Source organism: Lepus europaeus, chromosome 8 (assembly GCF_033115175.1).
Source record: "Lepus europaeus isolate LE1 chromosome 8, mLepTim1.pri, whole genome shotgun sequence".
Classification (NCBI taxonomy): Eukaryota; Metazoa; Chordata; class Mammalia; order Lagomorpha; family Leporidae; genus Lepus; species Lepus europaeus.
Window position 1 is genome coordinate 97,837,285 of NC_084834.1, and position 24,089 is coordinate 97,861,373.

Below are 24,089 nucleotides of genomic sequence, written 5' to 3' on the forward strand. Positions count from 1 at the left end.
TTCTTAACTCACAAGGGCCTTACAAAATAGATGGGCCTTATTTGGCCTGTGGGCCATAGTTTGTTAATTCCTGAAATAGCATAATCCAAAAACACTTTAGTAAATGAAATTAGCATTTATTCTATGACTGTTTTTTCCTTTCTTACTCTAAATTCCCAGGAACAAAATTGTGGAAACCCATTTCCCCATTTCTGTGGCTGCTTTGTTCTATGAGATTGCTGTGATTATTTTTCTAGATAGATTACAGCATGTTATTCATGCAGTTTTGAAACTTCTGAACAATTCATCCCTTGTTGATAGTTATTTTACAAGTACAACATGACCCTGATTTGTTATTATACTTCTATGATTCTCTTAGCTAGAAGTTCAGGTATATTTCACAGAGTGAAGCTCTTTTATTGTATAACTTGCTTTTAATGAAGGAAAGTAATTTATATGAAGATGAAATCCAAAACTTAACATGTCCAGGATGAATGGAAAATGTGTTTCTTCTACACTACCAAGCTCCAGGTTCTGGCATGTCCCCAGTAAACCACTGAAAGAATTTTGACTTCATAGCCTTGACCAACATCTGGGTCTTGAACCTCAGACTGGAGTCCTCACTTAACTTTCACCCCAAGTCTCCTAGCCAGCTGAGAATGCTGTTGTTCAGGAAGAATTGGTGCAGCAAATGGGCAGTTGAAAGGTCAGCTAACAAATGGCCATTCATCCAACAAATGGCCAGTTCTCTCTGTCATAAACCACAGCTTTTCAGAAATTTGAGTTTATTTTTTTCCAGCTTCTGCAGGTGTCTGTCAGTCCCTTCAGACTCTGTGCTCTCTCTATAGTGTTCCTTCTCAGATTTTTCTAAGAAAATGCTAATCTGGCCACCCCTGCAGCTTTGTTTTCTCATCCTTCCTTGAGGTCATCTCAGAACCCTACACTAGGTTAGTCCTTACTTTACATGTTTCTGTTATATTTCCCTTCCACATTTCTCATAGTTATACTTATTTGTCTGAGGTTTGTCTCACTAACTAAACTGTGGACTTTATGAATACTTGTTTAAAATTCTAACCCTAGTACCTCTTTATCTGCTTAGCAAGTAGTGGGGGCTCCTCAGATATGTTTTGGATGAATGAAAAGCTATATTTAGCTTCCAGTCATGTGTATTCACTATTTCATTTAGTTCAAGCAGAATGACACCCAAGTGTTGAATATTTATTAAGATTTTTTTTACTTGAGGTCTGCTTAAAATGGGCTTGCATAAGTTGAAGTGAGAAGCTTTTAGTTGCCGTCCACAACACAGATCTATGTGTAATCATATCTACTTTCAACTTTTCTTTGTCTGACTCATGTCATTAAATAACCTATGTGTTTGACCTTTCCTTAATGTGTTTGTGAAGTTATATGAACAATGAAATTATTTCCCTTTCATGACTGAAATCTTGCATGCTCTGATAATGTCTCTGGCAGTCAAAACAAAGGAAATAGGAAAGCCTGAATTTTTAGACAGTTAATTGAACCAATGTCTGGGTACTTTGCAGCCAGGAGCTGTGTCTCATACAGATATATCAAGGTTTGGTTGCATTAAATTCTTTACTTCCTGTGACTTCCCCCTTTCTGTTGTGATTGGTTTAAGTATGAGAAAGATGAAGTCTGTCCATCTTTAGAAAGTAATGATTTTATTTTAAAAATTTTTAGGAAAGTCTTTGGAATCAGTTGAGATAATATTGTCATAATAAATGTATATTTGCATCTGGAGGTCCCTGGTATTTTGTCAGTGCTACTAAGAGAGACATTTCTTTTAGAGAAAAATCAGGATTTCTAGTATGTATCAGGGCCAGCCCCCCTACTTCATAATGTGTCAGCAAGATTATCTGAGTATCCTGTTTATGACACATGCACATAAAGAACAAAGTAATTACTAAATTGTTGCAAACGTGTGACCTGTGGTTGTACATCCTTTTTCTGAACACAGGATGTGAATTCTAAGAAAAAGGGGAACTAGAAGTTTATTGAAATCTTTTGAAAGTGGCATAGCCTAGGCAAATGACCCACTTTCATGAGATCCTCACGTGTGGAAGATCTGGTAGGGAGTGCTGCTTTCATTTCATTCATGGGCAGTCTCAGATTGGGGTGTCTTACCTATGCCTTTCTATTTGAAGGTGAGAGTAAGAGTGTAGCCATTTGGCCACATTTCTCCCATGGGATCCCATCATTTTCCATGTATTTCTGTGCCATAATTTTCTTGTTCTATTCCTGTTTGCCTAGATTTTAGAGCTTAACCCCACGGAGAGTAGCAGGATTTCTTTATGAACATTTGAAATTCTGTGTGGAGAGGTGCACATTATTTCCCTGAGTAACCCGATGCATGCTCTGCATTGTTTTCTTTAAGAACAGAATGCTTAGATATTTTCCTGGAAACTTAGACATTTATTATGAAGTTTCCTCTCTGTCTTTCTTTCATTCTCCCCATTTCTCTTTTTTCTTTCCTGAATTCTTTTCCTTTAAAAACAAAACATTCACACCGAGGAACCCAGCGAGTAAGAGTTTGGGAGAGACACTTTGTTTCCATGGAAATTACCTTTACACTAAAATTTCAGAAAAATGCTCTTCTTTATATTGATGAAGTTTGCAGTCTTCTTTGTTTGGAGTTCATCCTCTCAGTAAATAGTTTTTAAGTGCCAGGCACGTACAGTGGTATGTAGGTTGGGTCTAGCCCCTGACTTCCTGGGGCTCTCCGTGAATTATGGCAGAAAAGATAAATAAATAACTAGAAACTCATATGGATTAATTGCATTGTGATGAATGCTAAAGGTTAACATGTAGAGATCTTTAAGATATCATCGGGAGAGGCCGTTTCTGGCTGTTACCAGAGACAGCTGCTTGGAGTTCCTTGTCTTTGTGCAAGAAAGAACTCGGATAAGAGACGGCGAGTAGTAGTAAGCAAGGTGGCAAGGTTTAATGAAGAGAAATACACCTGGTAGAGCAGCCTGAAAGAGCTAAGTGCCCAGCCTGCTCTAGATTGGTAATAAAGACAGTACCTCTGACAGAGCAGGTGGGCGTCTCGACAGAGGACTGACGGCCCCGTTTGCATTCAGACAGGAGTTTCTCTGCATATGGGTGTAGGTCCTCTGCTTCTCCTCCCTGCCCTCTCCTAGGGTATTGCTGGGCAGAGGGCTTTCTGGGTGTGGAGTCCCTGAAATTCCTCCTAGGACAGTGATTGAACCTGCTAGTTCCCTTGGAGCAGGGTGGGGAAAACACCCCTAAGTTGCACCCCCAGGAGAGGGCTGGAACCCACCCAACAAGTTCATTGAACAAGAGCAACATTGCTTTTACATTTTTCCTTATCCTTCTACACAGAAATTCATATTTTCTTAAAAATAAAAATTTGCATTCTTGCACTGATTTTACATACACTGTGCCAACAAGAATGGTTGTTATTGGTTTGTCATATACTTGCTGATTTTGTATATTTATCTTGTTTTTACCATTTAAATATACAAGTAGCATTACATCATTGAAAAGTCTGTGGGGATTTTGCCTAAATTCTACTTTTGGGGTAACGATACTTGGAATTGAAATAATCCTTGCCCAGATGCAAAAAATAGGGTCCACAGGGCTGATGCTGTGGCAGAGTGGGTTAAGCTGCCTACGATGTTGACATTATATGTGGTCACCAGTTTGAGTCCTGGCTACTCTACTTCCGATCCAGCTTCCTGTTATTGTGCCTGGGAGAGCAGTAGAATGTTGGCCCAAGTCTTTGGGCCCCTGTACCCATCTGGGAGACCCAGGTGAAGCTCCTGGTTCCTAGCTTTGGCCTGTTCCAGTCCTGGCTGTTGGGGCCATTTGGGAGATGAGCCAACAAGAAAGAAGTTCTCTCCTTTTCTCTGCCTTTTAAATGAATAAATAAATAAATAAAAATTTTTTAAAGCATCTATTAACCCCAAATGGTTATTTTTTACTACATTCCTTTAGAATGTATTTTAAATAGTCTGCAGCATTTTGGCAGATTTTGTGTTTATTGTTGCATTTTTTTAAAGATATATTTATTTATTTGAAAGTCAGAGTTACACAGAGAGAAAAGGAGAGGCAGAGAGAGAGAGAGAGAGAGAGAGAGGTCTTCCATCCACTGATTCACTCCCCAATTGGCCTCAATGGCTGGAGCTGCACTGATCTGAAGCCAACAGCCAGGAGCTTCTAACAGGTTTCATACATGGGTGCAGGGGCCCAAGGACTTGGGCCACCTTCTACTGCTTTGCCAGGCCATAGCAGAGAGCTGGGTTGAAAGTAGAGCAGCAGGGACTCAAACTGGTGCCCATATGGGATGCCAGCACTGCAGGCGGAGGCTTTACCTGCTATGCCACAGCACCGGCCCAATATTGCATGTCTTAACATAAAATAAGTTAAATAGAATATAAAGCAATTTATTAAATTTAAAGGGCATAAAGAACAATAGCAGAAATCTGGTTCGGTATTTTTTGTTTTCTGTATTATTTTCTGGTGTTTCCTTTAAAAAATATGCATGTGGTTACAGAGGCTGGGAAGGCTGGGTAGAAGTGAGGTAGGGTGAGGTTGGATAAAGGCCAACACGATACAGTCAGAAGTAGCAGATTCTGTGGATAGTACTGTGGGGATACGAGTTCATAATAATCTAATATATTCTGTATAAAGAACTGGAGAAGAGCTTATCAGTTTCTGGAGGAAGGGCTGGAAGATGGTGATGACTGAGTTGTTCAGATTACACTGTATGCATGTGTTGAAATATTGCACTGTGCTATAAGGGTTTACAAGATTACATGTTAAGCAAAGATTTTTTAAAAAAAAGAAGGCCCGTGGGATCTGACTCTGAGCATTGCTGACTGCTTTGTTTTTGTCTTTTGCCAACTTTAGTCTAATGGGATTGCGGCCCTCATCGCTGTTTTGGTGTTGTTGCTGCTCCTGGGCATTGGTTTGATGTGGTGGTTTTGGCCTCTCTGCTGCAAAGTGGTGAGTAAGAAGGATTGGCTGTGCTACCTTTTTCTAAATAGTAGGATATCAAATAAGGCTCCAAATATGAATGAATCATGCCATGTTGTTCGACGATAGAAAAGCTTCAGTTAGCAAATTGGATTTTAAGCATTTTCATTACCATAATAAATTCTAAAAACATGCGTATCAATAAATGTTTATTTAAAAACTTCTGCAGAGTGCTTCAAAGTCAAGTTTGTGGGGAGAAGAGGAAAGGTAGGGAGATAGCATAACAAGTGTTTCTATTCAAGCATAAGAGAAATTCAATCTAATTGAACATTTCTTTTGTATTCATTTTTTTAAAAGTGCTTATTGAATCTTTTCTCTTTGAATGATCTACTATTTCAGGACCTCTTTTGTCTTTGAAAAACATTTTAGAAATTAGCCATGTGCAAATGTTAGTGTGTCTGTTCAACAGTGCCTTTTGGAGGAACAGCAGGTGCTTTCTGTTTGTGTCATTTCTTGTGTTTCCATAAACCGTGTGAAGGAATATGACTCTGCATTGTGGCTGCTGTAACAAATTGTCACACACTTACTAGCTTACGTCTCCACAGGTTTGTTAAATCTCACCAGTTCTGTAAACAGAGCTTCCACCCAAGTCGCCCTGGACTTACCTAGGCCCCCCAGGTGTCAGCAGGGATGCAGTCCACTCTGAGTGCAGTGCTCTAGGGCAGAATCCATCTGCTTCCGGTCGTAGCTCCTAGGTGCCGCCCGCATGCCCTGCCTCCTGGCCTCCTTTCGCCGCGTTCAGAGCCAGCAGCAACGCATCCCTTTGACCATTCTTTCATAGTCGCAGCTCCCTCTCCTTCTGAACCCAGCTGGGAAAGGCCCTCCAGATTTAAGGAACTGGGTGGTCAGATTGGATCCAGCTGGATGATCACCACTCTCAGAGTCTTCAGCTCTGCACCTACAAAGTCCCTCTTGCCCATAAGGTAATGTATTCACCAGAGGTCTCAGTTACGGACATCTTTGTGGGGGCATTATTCTGCCCACCACAGGATAAAAGGTTGAGTAATAAACTTCAACACATTTCAAGCGATCTCAATTTAGATTGTTCACATTTCAGAGAAAAGATTACCCCGAGGAAGCCCTCTCTCAGAGCATGCTTGTTGCTTACTTTGAGAGCATCCTTCAGGTATAGGCACATTGTTTAGAACTTTATATCCTATAGATCACAATGGGATTTTCCATAATAGTACTAGACTCCCTCCTGCCCTTACTTTTGCTCACTGATTGCAGCTTCCTTGCAATTTCAGGCAGTGCTTTGTATATCATCCTTGCATTTATTAATTGTACTTCAGTATGCTTTCATGAAGCAACTTTGTAATCCTTTATCTCAGAGCAGTTGGCCCACGGAGGAGGCATAGAATTAACTCAGACAACAGTAGAGACAAGAAGCATCCTGTCTCTTTGCTGAACTAATCAGTTTCCTGCCATAGCAATTTATGCTCAGCCGGCTTCCTGTTGTAATCTTGATTATCCTAGATATGGCTATTTTAGGGCAGCTAGCGTTCTTGAGTCTCAAATTAAAAAGCAAAAAGGTGGCCTAATATGATTTGTGCTCCTTGGGTTTTTAATTTAAATTTTGCAGGCATGGATTTCCTTCCCCCATTACTTTGCAATTTCATTTAAAATTGGCCAGAAGGTTGCAAAGTGTCAAAGTATGTGATTTTTTTTAAAGATGCATGAAAAAACTAAAACACGATTCTTTGAGGGTGGGTGCTAGATGTGCTCAAACACAGGTTTCAGGGATTGTTTCGGATATTATGGAGCAGATCTAATCATCCGGTAGTGGGACTGGATCCTTTCCAACCCTGGGATACAGATTGCCAATCATGGAGTTATCTTTATGCAAGGAATGGAGGAGCCCTTTTCTTGTGGTATCATCATGTTAAATAGGCTTCCTGTCCTCAGAAACATCATGAAGGCTTATTCGTTTGTAGAACATTTTAGTAGAGAAAACCATGTTTATCTTGCCCTTAGAAACATATAGAACACAAAGTAGCTACTCCTGAGTGTGAACTTACATTTTACTGATGTATACATAAATCATAGACAGTGTTTTCCAAAGTAGGTTTAAAAGCAAGGAGAAGGTAGCGACAAAATTCTGTTTTTGGTCCTTGGCAAATAAGTATATCTTTGTCATCTAGCAGGTGTCAGTGGTGGGCTAGAAACTGGGGACATGGAAATGCCTGTGATAGGACATTGTATGGAAATTCACATTTTAATATGCAGACACAGAAGTGTGGCTTAGAAAGTGTAAATGGAAGGTCATGAGCACCCTCACAGTAACGTGTTAGGAACATTAAGAACATATGGAAGGATTGGCCAGAGTCTAGACAGGGTGTTTCAGAGAAACCTGACTGAATGGATGACCCCAAAGTGAGTTGTGAGTGATGAATAAGATGTTGTCAGAGGAAGTGTGTGTGTGCAGCTATGAGTTATCCTGGCATGCTTTGGGAAGTGCTAGGCTGACACCCAATGTGAAAGATGGTTTAGGTTTCAGTAAGAACCCCAAAAGGGAGGGTCTCCTCTGTCTTGTAGGAAGTCAGAACCCCTTCCAGGGACAATGAGAAACTAGTGGAGGGATCTGGGCAGCATAACCAACTGGGAGAAGCTTTGCTTGTGCCAAAGTCTGCCCCTGCTGGGGAGTAATTGATCTTATATCCAACTGAGCTCCTTCCACAACTGAAACGGAAAAGCAGCGATGGATGCCAGAGCCAGTGCACATAGTGCACATAGTGGAATCTTCAGATGGAATTAGAGTGACAAGAAGAGAACATTAGAGGCAGTGTGAGCAGAGAGAAGTGAGACCGTGTGCTCTGTGTAAGTGCTTCTGAGAGCACTTTGAAGAGCAGCTGCCTGGTATTCATTTCATTTGGATCCTGCTAGAGGATAGATGTGGGCAATGCTGAAATTAGGATGTGGCCAGTCAAGTAATTCTTAGTAGTGATAAGTTATTAAAGATCAATTTGACTATGTCTATCATTACTAGTAATACATCTTCTTAATGGAAAATGAAACATTTATTTTAGCTTGGGTTGTACAAATTTCCTTTTGTTTGAATGTATTTTAAGTCCTAGTGGCAAATATTTAAATCTAACCTTCCAACCGAAACATGGAAACACAGCTTAAAATGTCTGTGCTGAGGCGTATTGGTATTATGTCAGCTGTCTGCCTCCCTGGGTATCATATGCTCAGGACCTGCTATCAAGACAAAGAGCCTGGAAGGAAGCCCTGAACAGAGTCCTCAGTATCTGCCACATATTCTTCAATCAATCATTTCATGTTTTATGAAATAGTAAAGTAGGAAACATTGAATCATATGTTATGAAATGATAACGCCATTGTTCTAATCGATGACTTGGTGATGACCATGTTACTTCAATGTAGACCGTAGTAGTCAGTTTGTTTTCATTTTTTTTTTTCTGCCTCTCATAATGGGAAGGCTGTCAGAACAGTGGTTCTCAGGATTCCAGCAGTGGTGCTGCTCCTTTGGAGGATGGGGATGGCAGAGGGAGACATCTGCAGAGATCAGTGCAGTGTGCTGTAGCTTCGCTGGTCGGCTGAAGGAAGATCCCTGAAGACATCCAGGTCTTAGTCCCTGGAGCATGTGAATGTTGTCTGCAGCCAGAGACCTTTGCAGAAGTGATCAAATTCAGGATCTTGAGATAAGGGGATTATCTAGGATAATCTGGGTGGGCCAGGAATGCAGTCAAAAGGCTATGAGAGAAAGTAGATTTGACTACAGAAGGTGAGAAGGCCATGTGAGCCTGGAGGCAGATTTGAGTGATGCAGTCACAAACCAGGGAATGCTGGCAATCAATAAAAACAGCAAAGACAGCAAAGAACTTGAACACTTGACTAAATCCTGTGACTATGAACATGTAACACATACCTGGTTAACCTGAAAAGTTTGGTATCAGGAAGCAAGAAATGTGAAAAGGCAGAAAAATCTCTGGGTTATTTTATATTAAATTTTTTTTACCTTTTTTTGTAAAATTATCATGAAAGATTTACATCATTAATTATAATCTCTGTCCTTTTATAGATTAATAATTTCATTATGGCAGATACTGAGTATGTTTTACCCAAATTTTTGTGTTGCAACAGTAAATGCTTATTATTAAGTGCAGCTCCTTGAACTATTCCCAATTCTCAAAACTGAGAAACTTGGTGTCTTTTTCAGAGTACTGATACTCAAGTAGAATATCTTCTCGCGAGTTACAATAAACATTCCGTTAACTCTGTATGAGAGAGTTTACAGAACAGTTATGGTTCTTTATTTGATTTTCATTGACTTCATTTAACATTTTATTGCCTTGGCAATGTTGTTCTGTAATAACTAAGATACAACTACATAAGAGTGTCATAATTTTAGTAAAACTAAAGTGGAAACAGTTTAATTATCTAGTTACAGCTACATATACTTCATAGGCCTTTCTCATCTGAGGAGTATGGATTTTTATGAAAAAAATGTGCATTTTTACTTGTAACTGAAATTTGTCATTTTCTCATTTATGATTATAGGCCACTTTCTACAAAAGTATTAGCATTTCTAATACTTCATTATCACATTTACGCCATATCACATTTATAGTTGAGGTATTTTATTTTCATTGTAAGTTAAGGTATTTAAAAATTATCTTTTACATGTTTGATTCCTTAAACATCGTGCTCGCTACTAGGCCTTGTACTAGATTTCATTATTTAATGAATTATAAACAAGCACACTTTTTTTTCAAAATTTATTTTGTATTTTTTTGAGACACACACACACACACACACGGAGGGAGACAGAGAGCCAGCACAAGCACTCTCCTTTCCACTGCATTGCTCCCTAGGTTCCTGAAATGGCTAGGGTGAAGTGGAGAGCTAGGAACTGAATCCAGGTCTCCAACACGACTGGCAGAAGCACAGTTGCAGCGGCCACTGTAGTCTCCTCGGCTCTACACTAGCACGAAGCTGCAGTCTGGGGCCGGAGCCCGTCATTGAGCCCAGGTTCTCCATGTGGGACACAGGCATCTTAATTAGCTGGGCTAAATGTGCAACCCCAAAACTCAGATTTGTATATAACTATACCTAAATATAGTGGCGATTCTTTAAATTATGCTTGTTTTAATTTAACTTCCTCATGAAAAGAGTTCAGAGGTTCACCAGATTGCCAAAGAGGGACACAGAATAAAGTGATAGATAGATGCTTTTCAAATGATACTGTTTTACAAATTCAAACCTTGTAGTTCATTTTAATGAATGCTTTCAATGATGATAGAAAATATCTTTTTTAGTGTTGATGAAAGTTTCTTCTATGGGGCTGGGTTTTCCATGCAAAAGTAGAAATCTCTAAACCAATGCTATTTGGAGAACTTTATCTAGTCATACTTGTAAAAACAAAACAAAACAAAAACCTCCTGTGAAGGTGATTTTTTAGGCACTGTCATTAGTGAATTATAGATGGTGTTGAGTTTGCTGTTTCCCAAAGGGAAAAGTTTGGGTGAAGCTTCTTCTTAGCTTCTATTTAAAAAATTATATCCTGCTCATTGGGTATCCTCACACATCCTCTACAACAGCTTCTCTTTAACAGAGACTTAGTAACAGCTTCATTGCTTTATCTTTAGACTTAAAAAAGGGATAGAGAGAGATGTTAACAAATTAGTGTATTTCCATCACCATAGCTTAGAGGATATATTGAGTTTATGGCAAATTTGTTTTGCCCAATAGGATAGCAGAAATGATAGTCCTATAGTTGTATCATTTGGGATAACCATACACTCCGTAGAATTATAGATGGAAGGTTAATGAGGTGGCAAACAAAGGCTTTCTGGAGTGTTGTCAATTAGAGAGTGTTATACAGCTGCAAATCAGTATCAGAATATGCTCGAAATGATAAATGTTCACTTTGCTCTGGTGTCCTTGGCTAAACTTCTCTATCCTCAAGAGAAGATTGCAAGTTCATTTTTCCTTAGTGCATTTAAGACATTACATAAAGATCTCATAAATCTTAATTTAGAAAACCATTTCCAAAAGTTATCTTTTTTAAAGCTTAATTTGCTTATAAGTAAGTTGAGCTTTCATGATGAGGATATATCCGACTGAAGCTCTATAGAGTCTTTTTCTTAGCCAGCAACAGCTGTGCTGTACTTTCTAAATAGTAATAATACTTCTACATTGCACTTGTTTTTTATTGTTGAGGAGGGCTCCTGGTGTCTTTATTGAGTTACTTTGAGAACTGCCTGATTTCTTTTTTGGAATGCACAATAAAACAGAAGTAATTTAAATTTTAATATGCCTTCCTTGCACCATTAATTAAAATGATTTATGTTTGGTTGCCTCCTTGAAATAGTGTGATGTTAGATCTTATTGCTTCCATGGTGATGTTTTCCAACTGAACATCATTTATGAAGCAGGATATCAAATTCTTCCTGGTCTTAGTTTATTTGCTTTGACAGCAACACCTTTATTACTTAAATCCTGCAGAATACACTCTCACAGCGTTCCTCCGAGACCCCATTAGGCATTTTAAGCTACATTTTTGTCTGGATTTCTGGCCACTTATCTCTTTGTTCTGAGTAAGATTCTTTGAACACTGACGAGTTTTCCAAAGAGGAAAGAGGTAAGATGAGATAATCTGGACCCTATTTTGGTCTGGATGTTGAAAGCATTTCATTTTGTGTAATGCAGGAAAGGACTTCCCAAATATGAATATGAGAGCTTTGTGTTTATGTACTTCAGAAGAAAGGCATGGTTCTTGCTTTCAGATCTTATCAGAGAGAAAAGGGAGAATGAAAGGAAGACCCTTGTATATTTTAAACAAATTTCTGTAAACACTGAGAGTGTTTCTTGTATTGTCTGTGGGCTCTTAGGCACTGAGATGACATTGCTGATGAAATGGGCATTTATTCTGTCACTAGCCAGAGTCAATTCTGAAATACTACTTGACTTACAGTCATTGTACAGTATCTTTTTTTTTTTTTTAATCCAAGGCAGTTCAATGTTGACAGTTCTTTTCAGTTTTTTCTGAATATCGGAACATATGATTGCATCAAGCTGGCTGCAGGCTCCGGTGCTGACATTTTCTAGTGCAGAGAATGCCCACATCACTCGAACATTTGAAAAGTGTTAATGAGCGGATCAAAAGGACTGTTGCCTGAAGCAGCTAACTTACTTTGTTTTTTTTAAAGAAGTCGGCTCTCCTCCAAACTGAAATCTTCATTCTAGCAGCTGAGTAGATGAGATGTATTCCTCCCTCGTGATGATAATAACAAATGAAAAAAACTGGAGAAGAATCAAACTCTGCATATGGTTCATAAAGTGGTGAAAGTGTTTTCCAGAATCTTTAATACAGAACTGAAGGATGCTAAGTGGAAAAAATCCTGGCAACTAGGCAATATTATGCCTTTTAAAATCTGCAAATTCTCATAAAATATGGTGCAGATGAATACATCCTCTTCTGAAATGTGTTCTTGCACTATTTAATATAAGAGTGCGATTCTCATGACTGTTATTTTTAATGTATTTGGACTAACAGTAAATTTTCTTTTTGTTCCTGAATGGGGTGTCAGTTGGACACAGATATTTATCAGTTTTGACTTTCTGGTCAAATGGTGTCAGAATTTTTTCTTTCCCTTTGTTGTTTATGAGGCCATGTTGTAGAGCATAGAGAGTGAGCATTTCAAATTTTAACAGGGTGCCCATTTTATTTCCTGCTACAGAATTTCTGGTTAGGGAATATAGGGCATGTTGAATACTTCTACATCATTATAAAGTGAAGATCAACTGTTTTACACAATTATCATACGTTTTAGAATCATAGCTGCCTAATTATCAGTCATCTGTATATCCTTCTGTCCATCCATCCATCTATCCATCCGACTATCCGAGTAAGTAGCAGTTTCTCAACAGAGCTTAGTCCTTTTCTTCTGCATGCTTTCCTTTTATAGTCCAAACCTTATTTTTTAAAAAAACTTTTTTAAATTTGACAGTCACACAGAGTGGTGGCTGGGGGGAGGGAAGGAGAGGTCTTCAATCTGCTTGTTCACTCCCCAAATAGTTGCAGTGGCCAGAGCCGAGCCAATCCGAAGCCAGGAGCCAGGAGCTTCCTCAGGGTCTCCCACACAGGTGCAGGGGCCCAAGGACTTGGGTTATCTTCTACTGTTTTTCCAGGCCATAGCAGAGAGCTGGATCAGAGGTGGAACAACTGGGATTTGAACCAGTGCCCATATGGGATGCTGGCACTTCAGACTGGGGCTTTAACCTGCTGCACCACAGCGCTGGCCCCCAAACCTATTGTTAATAGTAATAAGAACATAGATGGGCCGGCGCCATGGCTCACTTGGTTAATCCTCTGCCTGCGGCGCCGGCATCCCATATGGGCGCCTGGTTCTAGTACCGGTTGCTCCTCTTCCAGTCTAGCTCTATGCTGTGGCCCAGGAGGGCAGTGGAGGATGGCCCAAGTGCTTGGGCCCTGCACCCGCACGGGAGACCAGGAGGAAGCACCTGGCTCCTGGCTTCAGATTGGTGCTGCATGCCGGCCGTAGCGGCCATTTTTGGGGGGTGAACCAACGGAAGGAAGACCTTTCTCTCTGTCTCTCTCTCTCACTGTCTAACTCTATTTGTCAAATAAAAAAAAAAAGAAAGAAAGAAGGAAAGCATTCTAATGTTCCTTTCTGGAATACAGTGAATACAAGTGCAAATAGACATAAGGTCATAATTTTGGAAAGGCATAGAAGCAAAAGACCTGGTGGAAATATGGTGAAAAGTATTTTAGAATTTTATTAGAATTTTCCTATTGGAAAGGACCTTAAATTAATTATAATTATTTTCAAAATGAAGAAACTTTAGTGATCTTGTGACTTCCCTTCTGCCATTGAGTTTATTGATTCTCCATTGTTTGAGAGAGAAATTTGATGCCTGGGTTCATGGAAATTTGTCTCTATCATTTGTTTATATATTCCTCAAAATTTCACTTATCAATTCGAAGATCTATGATCCTTTGTGAACCTTATCGTCCCTTTACTTTCACTTTAATTATATTTTTAGTATTTGATCTTTGCAGAGCACTTTATTAGTCACTGATGCCATTGATAAAGAAGGAGAAATGACTATTACCCTCTAGAAAACTGAACTTTCCAAGGATAATTTTAAAATTCCACAATAAACATATAAACCCCAGGTAATGAATCCCGAATGGTTCACCCAGGAAGAAATATGTGTTTTTAGAAGTGTTACAGCTTTTAGGTGAAGCCGTAGGAAGGTGGTGGATGGAAGGATGAATGGAGCCTAACATGGACACAGTGTACTGGGGGAAGAGGAGAGGTACTCAGGCTGGTTGCAGTACATGTAGGTGCAGATAAATGCTTATCAATAAGATGTTAGTGCTGAACTGTGGAGGGACTGGTACACCACACTGAGCCTTTTAAACAATGAGAATAGGAAAGCTGGCTCACAAAGCTGAACTGAAAAAGGGGCTTTCGTTTTCCGGCCTGTAGCTCATTTTAGGTAAAGGATCTCTGGTAAAGACAAAGAATACAGTGATACCTCTTATGATCCTCTTGTGAGTTTGATAGCAGTGGCCATATGAGGATTTAAAATTGAAACTTAATTTTCTTATATCAATGCTAAGCTGGATACCATACAAGATAAAGAGTATTACATAAAAAGGAAGAGTTATGGAAGATGATTAGAAAAGAAGTTAGGGAAACTATTTATGTCTTCAGAAATTTATATACCAGTGCAACATGTACAGGTAATAAGCAGAGTAAATTTGAAACCCTCACAATGCAGTGAAAATGAGTACATATATATTATGCTCAGACTTGGAAGAGCAGAGGGAGCTTGATTTTAATCCTAGTTACAGAACTCCAGAGAGTACTATGTGGGAATTTGCTAAACTGATAGTGGAGGCTATCAATTTGGAAGGTCCTTTGAATAAAATTCATTAATGCATTGATTTAAACTGTGGGCATTGTAACCATTAATTCATTTTGATTGGGAAATGATTTATTAAGTTTCTATTAGAGGAGTATTGACCTGGCTATGTAGGTTAGAATGAAGCATGAGGTAGAGATAAAGAAACGAGCTGAGTGTCTAACTTAACTGCAAGTGGAGCATGTAGCCACAGAGTCTATGGTAATTATATACTGCAAATCAATTTATCTATGTATCATCATTTGAAGTGCTTAGAATTGGGGTTGAATAGTGAAGCGGGTACATCTGTTTTGTCTGAGCACTGCTCATTTACTGAAAATAGCTCGAGCATACTTAAAATGCCATTTTCAGTTCTGGAAGGCACACTTTGAAATTGTAACCAAGTGAATATCTTATACCAAAGAAACTGACCGAGATGACTAAATAACTCAGAACCATCCCATGAGTAATGGTTGATGTATTTAGCTTCCAAAGGGGTAGACTCAATAGTAGTTATAGGGTAATTATCCTAGTATTTAAAAATAGAAATTATTCTCTTCTGGAAGATTAAATTTGTGTGTGTGTGTCAGTGTGTGTGTGTGTGTGCATGTGTCTGTGTTTCCAGACTCCAGGATTAGGACTAAAGAGTGGAAGATACAGAGAAGGAAGCTTTGGCTTCATTTGAGGGAAAAATTTTCAAATGATGTGAGTCCCTTGCCAGTGGAATGAATTGCTTTGTGAGGTAGTGAATTTCCTTTATTGCAGCAATTCAGACACAGTTGGACTACAGCGTGGTGAGAATATTTCAGAATATTGAAATTTGGGTTGTGTTTGCATTCTGAGAGATGAAAATTGTTGAACTAGATACTTTTATGTATCCTGAGTTTATGATTTTAAATAGTAACAGTGAAGATGGCAGGAAAAAAATCCTTTCTAAAGTTATCCTTTCTTGTTTTTTCCTCCCTCTCTCCATTCCTCTTTTCTTTCTTCCTTCTTATCCTGTTTCCCTCCTTCATCCCCCCTTCCCTCCCCTTCTCGTCTCCCTTTGTTCCTTCCTCCTTTTACTCCTTTCCCACCTCCTTTTCCTTTCTTCCTAACTTCCTTCCTTCCTCTGCCTTCCTTCCTTGAATGTCTTGTTTGTTCCAGACACTCTACTAGGTGCAGGGCTTCAGTGAGGAACAAAGCAAACATAAAACTTGTCCTTGTGGAAATTATGGTTTTTTGGAGCTATAGTAAAAGTATCAACTCTGACAAATGCTGAGGAAGAATAAAGACATATCTATGCTTAGAAAGAGAATCTTGCTTTGGGAAGATTGGAGAGGAAGGGAGCGAGAGGCAGAGATCTATTGGACATGGACATTATTTGGTAAAGTCTTTTAGGAGTGGTAAAGAAATTGTGAATTAGAAGAGTGATTTACTTAAAAAAATAAAAAGACTAGGGAAGATAAGATGGAAATTTGACTTTTAAGTGAAGACAAATGGGTTGGTTTTGACCTTGTAGAGTGACGTGGTGACAGATCTAGTTTTCATTCATTGATTTGAGCATTCAGGTGGATAATGATATGAGGTGTTTCCTTTTTTAAAATAAAGGAAGGGCCGGAGCTGTGGCTCACTTGGTTACTCTTCCACCTGCGGCACCGGCATCCCATATGGCGCCGGGTTCTAGTCCCAGTTGCTCCTCTTCCAGTCCAGCTCTCTGCTGTGGCCCAGGAAGGCAGTGGAGAATGGCCCAAGTACTTGGGCCACTGCACCCGCGTGGGAGACCCGGAGGAAGCACCTGGCTCCTGGCTTCGGATCAGCACAGCGCCAGCCATAGCAGCCATTTGGGGATAGAACCAATGGAAGGAAGACCTTTCTGTCTCTCTCTCACACTGTCTCACTCTGTCAAATAAAAAAAAATAAAATGAAAGAAATATAACTATATTGGTAACCCTAATTTATTATGTTTTACCACAGCACTATTTTAAATTTTAATCTTCCGTTGGCATTCATTCTACGCTAACTATAAAAATTACAGATTTTTATTCTTCAATGTGACCTGAAAGTACTAGAATTTTATGTTAATTGATAAAGTTGAATTAAATCAAAGACTTAATAGAAATGATGACTTTTTTTGTAGCATTCAGATAGAGAATCAATCAATTTATATTACTGCTGAGTTGTATCTGTGGTGTTATAGTTACTGTGTATATTTTTTTCTGAAGTTTAGATCTAAACTAAAATTTGAATGATGAAAATGTTATACTTACAGGAAATTATTGATCAGTTCTCTAAACATTAACAATATTATTGAAACTTAAAATCCTTTCATTGTGAAAAATTTAAAACACTTACAAAAAGAAAGACTAACATAATGATTCCTCATGTCTGATCATTTAGCCTCAATGATTCTCAACTGATTTTTAACTTTATTTCATCTGTAACACCTTTCAGTTCCCCTACCCCAAATTGTTTTATGAAAATATCAGTCATATAATTTTACTTGGAAATATTTGTGTAGACTTTTAACAGATTAACTGCTTTTAATCCATTGTAAGAGTAATACTCTAAACAGTCATAGTAGTTCCTTGATGAGGTAGAAGCTACTTCATTTTGAGTCATTATTGTTTAAACCTTTGAGGTAACATAATCAAAATATTTCACAATAGATAAATTGAAACAGTTACATTTTCAAATAGTTTTGCCTCTTAGCATAGAGACTTGGTTGCACACCTGAAGTATTCCAAGACGTTGGCACTTGGCAAAGACTTTCTATTACAATGGAGTGAAAGACTTACATCCTAGTATCAGGAAAGGCCATTTCAAATTAGGCCTTTGATCCCTTTCCTCTCACATGAAGATTTAACCCATGTGCTATTTAGTGAGTAATGAAAGGAGTGTCGGCTAAAATTGACTTTTTACAAATAGCTTCAACCAACAATTGAATATCATTATATTTCTGTGGATAAGACCTGCTCAGCCAGGAGATTCTCCATCAGAACCTCAGATGACTGCAGTCAGGTGTCAGACTGGCCGAGCCATCTGAAAGCTCCGTGTCACTGGATGTCTAGAAGCTTGGATTCTTCCCTCACGTGTCTGGCTTCTCAGCTGGGCCAGCAGAGGGCTAGCAAGTGTCTGTTACCGCACAAGCCTTCTGTAAGGTTGTGCTGGGCTTCCTCACAGCATGGGGTTCTGAGCAGACTTCTGCCATGACAGCAGGATCCCCCCAGCATGAGTGTTCCAGGAGTCTCGGGGGGAAACTGAAGAGCTGCTTGTGACCTAACCTCAGAAGTCAGTGATAGCGTTTCTACCTCATTCTGTTGGTCAAAGCTGGTTGCAGGCAAGTCCATATCAAAGAAAGCAGCATACATTTTTGCAAGGTGAAGTTTCATTGGGGGGCATTTTTGGAGCCTCCCTGGTATTTATCTAGTTGATTATTTTTATAAACCCTTATTTTCTTCTCCCTATGCCATGAAAGCCTTTACAATTGATTTTTTTTTTTTTTTGAACAGGTTATCAAGGATCCTCCTCCACCACCACCGCCTGCACCAGAAGAGGTAAATGAGTGCCTAATAAACTAGAATGGGTATTTTCCCCATGCATACGTACATGTCATCTTCACATTTGATCAATTCCATTTGTTGTTACAGAACTATAACCATGGATTGTGTGGGTCCCTAATTTGTAAAAATGAGTTATTTTTCATCTTCTTGTGATTTCTTTCATGGGCTAGATCACTGGGGCCTTCATACTTTGGTGAATATAAAATGACCCTTGGGATCACTACTGCATAGAGATTTCATATGATTTTATAGCTGTATAGCAGTAGTTGTTATGTGATTTATTTTATTTACAAAGACTTAGAAGGTCCAAGCTCTCAAAGTTGTTATTACTTTTCTCAAAAATATTTTTGACTTTATATAACTCTGTTAGCCGACATTTTGTTATCAGCATGAAGTAAGGAATATAATGATTCTGTGTGTGTTCAAAGCTGTTGCACTCCTATCTTCTCAGGCAGTTGGGATTTTACAGTTCATACATACATTGATGCTAAAATGATTGTTAAAAATCCATCCTAATTTTAATGTTTTATCTTTGAAGTATGAGTGATGTGGAATAAACAAATAATGTTTATATTAAAAGAGCAATTTCTAGTCACTTATGGGTGATATAAGGGAGATCTCTCTCCCTAAAACTGGGGGAAAGGAAAGACTGCTCTAATCTTGTATATCTCCACTTGAAATTCATGTTTGTAAGCATAAAGACATCCCATGTCCTATGTCTCATTTCTATATTTTTTCCATAACATTATAGTGACATTTTCAGAAAAATATTAAATGTGAGACAGATACGACTATTATTTTAATGAGTTAATTAAGTCCTTTTAAAAAATTGTACCTTTGTAGGAGGAACAGGAGCCTCTACCTACCAAGAAATGGCCAACAGTGGATGCCTCTTATTATGGTGGTCGAGGGGTTGGAGGAATTAAAAGAATGGAGGTTAGTATCTTAAAAAAATAGAAGCTGCTAATCTGGATTGTGCATTTCTGGCACTACTATATTGAGAAAACTGTACTGCTCACCATTCAGTATCCTAATATCATTCATTTTTACTTAACACTGGGTCTTTTTTTTTTTTTTTTTAACGGAATCATCCTAGCCATTTCTGAACTGTTCAAAAGGACTGGTTTTATTTGTCAAAGCATTGCATTGATGAGATTTCTGAATTTTAAAGGATAAGACAAAGCTAGGATTTTTCCCACTATTTTGGAAAAAATTACTACATAGAACATCACTTTTGAATAAGTCAGCTATTTAAACTTGCAACAGTGTTCTTCTATGAAGTGATCCAGAAGTTATGTACCATTTGAGGAGAAAATGTTAAAATGCTCAATAGCGTAGAAATGACCTTATCACAAATATAGAGGAATCATATTTAAGGCTTTATAATAGCCTTTAGTTACCATTTATGAACTATCATAATTAATATTACATGTCATTTATAGAATGCATTGAACTTTCATAATGGCTCAAAGTGTGGATTAAAATTGAACTTTAATATTATATCTTAAAAGTCAAATGAAATGTTCTTGTCGCCATGAAATATTTTTCAAAGTGATGGATTAATTAGTAATAAGTAATTATCGCCAGTTCTGAGCACTTAACAGCAGTGTTGACAGACCAGTCTCCCATCCCTGGAGCAATTCAAAAATTTTTCTCATTTATACATTGACTTTATTGTGAAACAGAGATCCTGGTGTGTCTCCTCCTTGTTAGTTATCCTTTAATTTTATTTCTTGGTAAGAAGATTTATTTTTATGTTTTGTCATCATTATATGTCTTCTATTGTCATAACGACTTGTCTCCTTGCTGCCAGAAAAAAGTCAAAAAGCTAATTAACAACCTACAAGTTGCAATTTTCTCTTTTTTATACTTTTCAGTAAAATTCAGACTCCCAAGGAGAGTGTCCCTTTTTCAGAATAAATTTCAGCATTCTGTAAAAAAAAGGCCCAGGCGTCCTTAACATAGTTGTCATCACCAAAGTGTTTACTCCAGTAATCTGACAGTGATTTTCACTCTGTCATGCTAGATCTTGACACAATGCACATTTTTCTCCAAGAACTTACCACTCCATTACTGAAATATCTTCTGCGTAGGTGCTTCCTTGCCCGTGAACTGTGGGTAAAGGCGAATGCTAGAAGCTGTTGGTCCTTTGGAGAAGTATTGCATGTGTCTTTGCATGTGGGTAGTTGGAAATCTCCTTAGTTCAAGAGAAGATGATTAGGCCGCTTGTTGTGTGGAACACAAGCTGGGTTATTTTTCTTCCTCTTGCCTTTGTTGTGGATCCTAGACTTGGAAGAGTGAGAAAGGAATGGATTGAATGTTTGTATGTGTATGTAAAAAAAAAAAAAAAAAAAAAAAAAAAAAAAGCTTGTAAATAAAATTGTAACATATAAATAGCCAATTGTGATCTATCACAACCCATTTTTAGTATATTTAGCCTCGTTCCAAAATTTATATGTTAAAAGACATATGTAAGAGGGAAAAGGTTTAATGGGACATACCAAAAGTTGTTAATAAGTTTTACGGATGAAGCAACTTTCAATGTGTGATATGCATTTCCCTATTATTTTTTGATTTATTGGACAATGAGCATGTACTGCTTTATATGCAGAATAATAAACTTAATTCCATTTTGAAATTCACACATGTAAAACATCATGTGACATTAAGGTTAGGGTACAGTAGTAGGTGAGCCTTACTTTCAATCAGTAATGCTCTTGCTAAAGCCAGTAGGACTAATATCCTGTTTTTGTTAGTCTGATATTCCAGGATTTCCAACATTGAGGTCTCTTTCTAAAGGAAAGAAAAGAATGTGTGTGAATCACTGAATGGAACGTTATTGGTTTATGCTCGCAAGAGCCAAGGGCATGAAGAATTGTTGACTCTTTACTGTGTAAGACTATATCACCCACTTATCTGCTTCAGTTAAAGAAACTTTATGAAAAGAATGTGGCTTACATTTTAGTAAACATAGGTCTGTTTTACCTTTGAATAATTTTGGCTATATCATGTGGAGTATTCTGTTAATGACAAGGAACGACTGAGAATAAAGTGAGAGAAAAACGGAAAGCAAATGAGAACATTGCAAAGGAGAAACTCAATACATGGCAGTATACAATAAAATTGAACTGAGAATAAGCATTATTAACTTTCTTAAATAGGAACTTAAAATTCGAAGAGGGAAAATAGAAAATAATCTCTTTTAAAAGCATAGCTATTTAAGATCATCTAGGGGCGGAGCCAAGATGGCAGATAGTGAGGACGTGCGCCGTAGTTTGGGAAAATAAAGTTTCATAAAAGTGGAATTACTGTAGCCTCAGGAAAAGATTCAAGAAAAAAACTGCAGAGGAAACGCTTCCGGATCTAGTGGATGTGACACAGAGAACCTACAGGGAGCCCACCACGTGGAAACCCAACCGCGGGAGCCAAGCCGCAGAATCTCGCCAGCGCGGGAACAAACGGGAAGGGGACCCAAAGAACTCCACTAAGAGACTACTGGAACTCATCGAAGAGTTTGGCAAAGTAGCAGGATATAAAATCAAAGCACAAAAATCAACAGCCTTTGTATACACAGGCAATGCCACGGTGGAGGAAGAACTTCTAAGATCAATCCCATTCACAATAGCTACAAAAACAATCAAATACCTTGGAATAAACTTAACCAAAGACGTTAAAGATCTCTACGATGAAAACTACAAAACCTTAAAGAAAGAAATAGAAGAGGATACCAAAAAATGGAGAAATCTTCCATATTCATGGATTGGAAGAATCAATATCATCAAAATGTCTATTCTCCCAACAGCAATTTATACATTCAATGCAATACCAATCAAGATCCCGAAGACCTTCTTCACAGATCTGGAAAAATTGATGCTGAAATTCATATGGACACACAGAAGACCTCGAGTAGACAAAGCAATCTTGTACAACAAAAACAAAGCTGGAGGCATCACAATACCAGATTTCAGGACATACTACAGGGCAGTTGTTATCAAAACAGCATGGTACTGGTACAGAAACAGATGGATAGACCAATGGAACAGAATAGAAACACCAGAAATCAATCCTAACATCTACAGCCAACTTATATTTGATCAAAGATCCAAAACTAATCCCTGGAATAAGGACAGCCTATTCAATAAATGGTGCTGGGAAAATTGGATTTCCATGTGCAGAAGCTTGAAGCAAGACCCCTACCTTTCACCTTACACAAAAATTCACTCAACATGGATTAAAGACTTAAATCTACGACCCGAAACCATCAAATTATTAGAGAGCATTGGAGAAACCCTGCAAGATATAGGTACAGGCAAAGACTTCTTGGAAAAGACCCCAGGAGCACAGGCAGTCAAAACCAAAATTAACATTTGGGATTGCATCAAATTGAGAAGTTTCTGTACTTCAAAAGAAACAGTCAGGAAAGTGAAGAGGCAACCGACAGAATGGGAAAAAATATTTGCAAACTATACTATAGATAAAGGGTTGATAACCAGAATCTACAAAGAAATCAAGAAACTCCACAACATCAAATCAAATAACCCACTTAAGAGATGGGCCAAGGACCTCAATAGACATTTTTCAAAAGAGGAAATCCAAATGGCCAACAGGCACATGAAAAAATATTCAAGATCACTAGCCATCAGAGAAATGCAAATCAAAACCACAATGAGGTTTCACCTCACCCCGGTGAGAATGGCTCACATTCAGAAATCTACCAACAATAGATGCTGGAGAGGATGTGGAGAAAAAGGGACACTAACCCACTGTTGCTGGGAATGCAAACTGGTTAAGCCACTATGGAAGTCAGTCTGGAGATTCCTCAGAAACCTGAACATAACCCTACCATACAACCCAGCCATCCCACTCCTTGGAATTTACCCAAAGGAAATTAATTTGGCTAATAAAAAAGCCATCTGCACATTAATGTTTATTGCAGCTCAATTCACAATAGCTAAGACCTGGAACCAACCCAAATGCCCATCAACAGTAGACTGGATAAAGAAATTATGGGACATGTACTCCATAGAATACTATACAGCAGTAAGAAACAATGAAACCCAGTCATTTGCAACAAGATGGAGGAATCTGGAAAGCATCATGCTGAGTGAATTAGGCCAGTCCCAAAGAGACAAATATCATTTGTTTTCCCTGATCGGCGACAACTGAGCACCAAAGGGGAAACCAGTTGAAGTGAAATGGACACTATAAGAAACAATGACCTGATCAGCTCTTGTCCTGGCTCTAGATGTACAATGTAATACTTTATCCTTTTTAGTATTTGTTGTTGTTGTTCTAGTACTATTGGTTGAACTCTGTAATTAACACACAATTATTCTTAGGTGTTTAAATTTTAACTGAAAAGTGATCCCTGTTAAATTTAAGAGTGGAAAAAGAGAGGGAGGAGATGTACAATTTGGGACATGCACAGACTTGCCCCAAATGATGGAGTTAGAAATGTGCCAGGGGATTCCAATACAATCCCATCAAGGTGGCATGTACCAATGCCATCTCACTACTCCACGTGATCAATTTCAGTTCACATTCGATGGCTCTGATAGGTCTAAGAATCAAAGGGATCACACAAACAAGACAAGTGTCTGCTAATACTAACTGATAGAATCAAAAAGGGAGAGAAAGATCCAACATGGGAAG

The 24,089-nt window shown here is 38.4% G+C and overlaps 1 protein-coding gene across 1 annotated transcript in view; it reads left to right on the forward strand.

The window, feature by feature from the left end:
- Positions 1-24,089, forward strand: part of ANTXR2 (ANTXR cell adhesion molecule 2) — a 157,540-nt gene that overhangs the window by 59,194 nt on the left and 74,257 nt on the right. The window contains exons 12-14 of the mRNA XM_062198612.1: positions 4,873-4,968; positions 18,387-18,431; positions 19,281-19,373. Coding sequence (XP_062054596.1) covers positions 4,873-4,968; positions 18,387-18,431; positions 19,281-19,373 — 234 coding nt within the window. The remainder of the gene's footprint in view (positions 1-4,872; positions 4,969-18,386; positions 18,432-19,280; positions 19,374-24,089) is intronic.